This window comes from Condylura cristata, unplaced genomic scaffold (assembly GCF_000260355.1).
Source record: "Condylura cristata isolate star-nosed mole 26May11 unplaced genomic scaffold, ConCri1.0 scaffold00095, whole genome shotgun sequence".
Classification (NCBI taxonomy): domain Eukaryota; kingdom Metazoa; phylum Chordata; class Mammalia; order Eulipotyphla; family Talpidae; genus Condylura; species Condylura cristata.
The window spans coordinates 115,307-120,815 of record NW_004567196.1 but is presented as its reverse complement, the minus strand read 5'-3'; the positions used below and the strand labels follow the sequence as shown (position 1 = coordinate 120,815).

Genomic DNA, 5,509 nt, shown 5'->3' with positions numbered 1-5,509 from the left:
ATAGAAACTGCTCTACTTTAATAATTCCGCTTTATTAGAAAGCCCTGTATCTGCTGAACCTTTAGTGGGGACTAGTTGAGAAGAAATGCAGGTAACTGGGAACAGGGGAAGGACCTCGTCCCTGAGGAGGCTCACTGTGAAGAGACAGTCACCATAGGTGGTGGGGTCCCCAGGAATGTGGGGAACAGGAGCCTGTGAGAGAGGAGAAGTGGCCCCTGGGGAGCTGAGGCCTTGCAGAGGGAGCCCCAGGCAGGAGGCCCCTGCCCCACCCTGCACCTGCTCCTGGCTGTGCTCTGTGCTCTGAGCCTCCTGGGCCTCCTGCTATCCTGGGCCCCTGGGTCCTGACCACGCCCCAGTGGACCCGCCCAGCCCCCTCCTGTCCCTGCAGGGTTTGTGTCTGGGCTCACACCTGCTCCCCTCACTGTGCCTCTCGCACAGTAATACACGGCCGTGTCCTCGGGCTTCAGGCTGTTCATCTGCAGATAAACTGTGTTCTTGGCTTTGTTGCTGGAGATGGTGAATCGGCCCTTCACGGCGTCCGCGTAGTATGTGCTACCACCATCAGCATAAATACTGGCAACCCACTGTAGCCCCTTCCCTGGGGCCTGGCGGACCCAGTTCATCCAGTAGCTGCTAATGGTGAATCCCGAGGCTGCACAGGAGAGTCTGAGAGACCCCCCAGGCTGCACCAAGTCTCCCCCAGACTCCACCAGCTTCTCCTCACACTGGACACCTGCAAACACAGACACAATAGTCAGGACACTTGCTGTTGGCCACCGCTTCTACCTCTCCTGTCCCCTCTCCTTCTCATGGTCTCCAACTCCGAGAGCACTGACCCTCTAGAAGAGCCAGGAGGAGCAGCCAGCTCAGCCCACGCTCCATGGTAAATTTCCACATCAGTCCTGACCCGAGTGTCCCCTGGATCCCGGCTGGGCTCCTGTGCAGAGCCGCAGGGCCGGGCTGGGCTGTTTTCAGCAGCAGGGGACGGCCCTATTTGCATGCGTCTTGCCATATAGCGGGCTCTGGCTGGAGGCTGGGACAGAGGAGCCCGGAGAGGGTCCTGGGCTTCGGGGTCATAACACATTCATTATCCGCAGGTGCCATATTAGGAGCAGAGCTGGTGACCTTTGAGCACCGGTCACTGGTTTACATGTAGGCCCAGGAGTGTCCGATGTGTTAGGTGACAATATTTCCCTTTTGAATATAGTGCTTTTTGATGTGCTGATAACTTTTTTCACTCTGTGTCTGTTTCATAGTTTGGATTAACCCCATTTGTTTATTTTTATTTCTCCATGTCTGATCCATGGGAATATCCCAAAGCCAAGCTGCAGTGTCTGGACTTTTCCTTTCCTGTGCTGATGCAGTTTATTTCCACAACCTCATAGAGGGAAGCGCCCACCTGCCCGGCGCCAGAGGCTCGGTCCAGGGAAACAGGCACATGGATGCCGGGACGCGCCGGTCAGCCGTGCGGGTCACACGCGCTGGACGGGACTTGACCCATCAGCGCCGGAGAGAAAACCTGCGCGGTGGGAGCCAAGGGAGGAGAAGCCGAAGGGCGGGAGCGTCGGGGCGGCTCAGGGCGCTGGCAGGGGAGGCGGGCCCGAGGCTCGGTGCTGGGCGCTGAGGCGGCTGTGGCTGCCGACTCCCCGTCACGCCCTGTGAGGAGCCGTCTCCTGGGCGTGTGGTTGTTCTCTCTCCCGGTGCCTCCATCGCTCTCCGTGTCTCAGCCGTCTCTGAGGAAAACCGCGGACCCGACGGCCACCAGCCTCGTCCCTGCAGACAGCGGACACACTCGGGGTCCGTCATTTTGCGTAAATCCTCTTAAAACGTGAGGAAATCCCAGCTCCCAGCTCTGGGCGACCCTGACCCTCTGTCTTGACTTCACACCGTGGCCCTGCGCCCCCTGCTGCCCCCTGTGCAGCCCCTGTCCAGCTGGGCTCCCGCCCTGTCCACCAGGGCCCCCTGCACACTTGGCTGTCCACCCCCGTGAGTGCGGCCTGCTGTCCCCCGCTGGCCCGGGCCCCGCCCTTTCAGAAAGTGGCCCTGTCCGGGCGGCTGCTCAGGTCCTCCTGCCCCGATTCAGGGTCTCTGCTCACCGCACCCCTCTCTCGTGGCCCGGCCCCACCGTCCGCACAGCTCTATGGAGGGCGCTGGACCAGGCGTCCCCTCCCCTAGACGTGCTACTGCTCCCGGGATCCCGCATTGGGGACAGATGACTGTCAGAAGCTTCCTGCCTTTTCGGGGTCCTCTTTGGTGGCTCAGTTCTGGCCTCACCCACTCCCGAGGGGGCTGGCTGGCGCCGCCCAGTGGCCACATGCGGGATTGCAGGCGCCACTGAGGCCCAATGGGGGGAGGGTCTTGTGGACCAGGACCCCTAAATCCCTCAGCGAAATGAAGACGCTGGGGCCCGGTGTCCTCTGGAAGGCGGGCGCACAGCGCTCAGCGAGTGTCCCCAGACGCCCTCTCTATTTCAGCCATCGGCCCCGTGGGTCCCGTTCCCGGAGGAGGCCGCCGGCCCCACGGGTGAGCGGCTCGCGCGGACAGCGCCTGGTGCTGAGCCCATCACATCTGGCAGCGACCTGGCCGACGCGATTCTCCCACCCAGAGCAGCCCCCGGTCTCCTTGCCTGGCCATAGCCTGTGCCCTTTGCTGTGGACCACTCAGCCCGGGACGAGGCTGCCCTGGCCATCCACAGGCGCACCCCTGGGGAGATGAACCCCGAGAACCTCCTCCTGTGTTGTGACCCCCATGCACTGAGGCCTCAGCGGGCCTCGCCCTGCGCCCGCGTCCAGCTCTGTCTACACCACTGCTGTGCCGCCGCTGGGCAGGGTCAGTGTAGTCTTGGACAGAGGGAGAGAGAAGCTTGGGCCTGAGAGTGTCCTGGGCTTAGCCTGAGACAGGGCCCAGCGGCCAGGGCAGGCGGCCGTGAGGGACGTGGAGCCCAGAGGGTGGAGCCTCAGCCGGGCTGTGTGATGTGGCCGCGAGGCCCACTGAGCCAGGCCAGCGGCTCCTCCTCGGGCTCCCGTCCGGGTCACTCCGGGCTGACTGGGGGAACCGGCTGACCAGTCGCGGTCAGGGTGCCCGTGTTGGGGAAGGAGCCTGGATGCTCCGTGTTCATACGACAGGAGGCGCCACCTGCCCTGGACCCCGACCTGGGTCACCCCACTGCTTAGCAGCTGCCGGCCTCATGGGAGGTCACTGCTGCCCTTCTGACCAGCCCTGAGCTGCGAGCACAGCTGAGGAGGACGGTGCTCTGAGGAGGGCCAGAGGGGACCCGGGTGCTGCAGGGCCAGGAAGGTCAGGGGCTCGGGACGTCCAGGGACATGCTGGCTGCCAGGTGGAGGGCGCCTGAGGGTTCCCATGGGGAGGGCGTCTGGGGACCCATGATGGGAGAGTCAGGGCTCTCAGGGGAGCAGAGGCGACTCCCGGAGTTGGGGACTGAGGACCAGGAGGGCCAGGACTGGCCCTGTGAGCCCATCACCGCACGACCTGTCCCCTGCTGTCCTCTCCTGGCACCTCAGTGGTGGGGACAGGACATCTCAATGCACAGTGTGTCGGTGTGTTGTGGCCAGTGTGAAGGGGCCTGTTGGGGGGCCTCTGGGGCACCTGTCTGTGGTCTTGGCACCAGGTCTCTGGCTGCCCCCTGCACCGCCCACGTCTCAGCATAAGGTGCCGTAGGGCGGCTCCGGCGTCTCTCCAGGTGGCCAGTCTGCAGTGACCATGGCCCAGAGGGACCCAGCGGCTCCCTCCTTGGTGCGTTTGGGTATGTGTGGAAGACAATGTGGTGTGGGGTGCTCAGAATATAATGAGGCAATATGGGACCTCCAGGGGTCCCTAACTTTGTCACCAGCAGGGTTTTGACTGGTTTCTTCAGTGCTTACTGTGTGTTGGGGGTGAGGTTGCTGGAATTTTCTGTCTTGGAGCACTGAGTGGACACTGTCACCTGTGCCAGGCCAGAGTTCTCTGACCTGGACACGGGGATGAGGAGCCAGGGTGTTCTGTTGTGAAGGTTCCTGTCCCAGGGGAGGTGTCACTGTGACAGAGTAAACTCTTCCTTGGAGCGCCCCAGGAATGTGGGTAACCTGCGGAGATGTGGTGACCTGGGGAGCTGAGTCCTTGCTGAGGGAGCCCCAGGCAGGAGGCCCCTGCCCCACCCTGCACCTGCTCCTGGCTGTGCTCTGTGCTCTGAACCTCCTGTGCCTCCTGTTGTCCTGGGCACCTGGGTCCTGACCACGCCCCAGTGGACCCACCCAGCCCCCTCCTGTCCCTGCGGGGTTTGTGTCTGGGCCCACACCCGCTCCCCTCACTGTGTCTCTCGCACAGAAATACACGGCCGTGTCCTCGGGCTTCAGGCTGTTCATCTGCAGATAAACTGTGTTCTTGGCTTTGTCGCTGGAGATGGTGAATCGGCTCTTCACGGCGTCCGCGTAGTATGTGCTACCACCATCAGCATAAATTCTTGCAACCCACTGTAGCCCCTTCCCTGGGGCCTGGCGCACCCAGTCCATGCTATAACTGCTGATGGTGAATCCCGAGGCTGCACAGGAGAGTCTGAGAGACCCTTGAGGCTGCACCAAGTCTCCCCCAGACTCCATCAGCTTCTCCTCACACTGGACACCTGCAAACACAGACACAGCAGTCAGGATATTGGCTCTCAGCCACTGCTTTCCCCCTCCAGTCCCCTCGCCGCCTCGAGGTCTCCTGCTCGCCAGGACTGACCCCCTAGAAGAGCCAGGAGGAGCAGCCAGCTCAGCCCACACTCCATGGCGAGTGTCCACATCTGTGAGGACCCAAGTAGATCCTGGATCCCGGCTGGGCTCCTGTGCCGAGCCGCAGGGCCGGGCTGGGCTGTTTTCAGCAGCAGGGGACGGCCCTATTTGCATGTGTCCTGCCATATAGCAGGCTCTGGCTGGAGGCTGGGACAGAGGAGCCCAGCTAGTGCCTGGGGATGTTGGGTTATAACACAGTATGCGCAGGTGCCTCATTAGGGACAGAGCTGGGTGATCACTGAGCACCTGTTACCTGTTATGACAAGGGCCCAGGTGCTTGTGCTCACATGTGAGTGGGGGTCTTCAATTTTATAGTTCTCTAGGTTTTGGTTTCGCCCTTTGTCTGAACGATTATGTGCTCATATTATCTTGCATCCTGTAGGTGTGTTTGTTATATTGATAATTCCTTTCCTGTATAGAGCATTCAGCTACATCTAATCCTATTTATTTATATTAATTTACCTACTCTTGCCATAGGAGGACCATTCCAAAGACATCACGAAGCCAATCCTGGGGTGATGAGCCTCTATTTGTGCCTTGATGTGGCATTTCCATGCCCAGCTATGGGAGCCACCCATGGCAGAGGCATTGTTAGCAGGAACTGAGGTGTGTTGATATTACCATCCTACCTGCCTAAGTAAAGAACAAATCCTGAAATTCGAAACTTGTGGATAGAAGTGAGGGCAATTATACTCAGAGAACTCATCAGGAGGAGAAAGTCCTCATGACTGGAACATGGA

At 60.7% G+C, this 5,509-nt stretch overlaps 1 pseudogene and 1 gene segment (V, D, J or C); both read right to left on the bottom strand.

Moving 5' to 3' along the window:
- Positions 1-393: 393 nt before the first annotated feature.
- On the bottom strand, positions 394-925 carry LOC101624078 (annotated as a pseudogene). Its single transcript, XR_001146235.1, has 2 exons — positions 837-925; positions 394-733 (listed from the first exon to the last, which is right to left on the bottom strand). The product of XR_001146235.1 is annotated as an Ig heavy chain V-III region 23-like (transcript).
- A 534-nt stretch (positions 926-1,459) lies between these two features.
- LOC101623848 lies at positions 1,460-4,769 on the bottom strand. The segment is given in 5 exon segments: positions 1,460-1,519; positions 2,275-2,334; positions 3,969-4,082; positions 4,308-4,618; positions 4,720-4,769. Coding segments are annotated over 5 exon segments (591 nt in total).
- Positions 4,770-5,509: the final 740 nt, after the last annotated feature.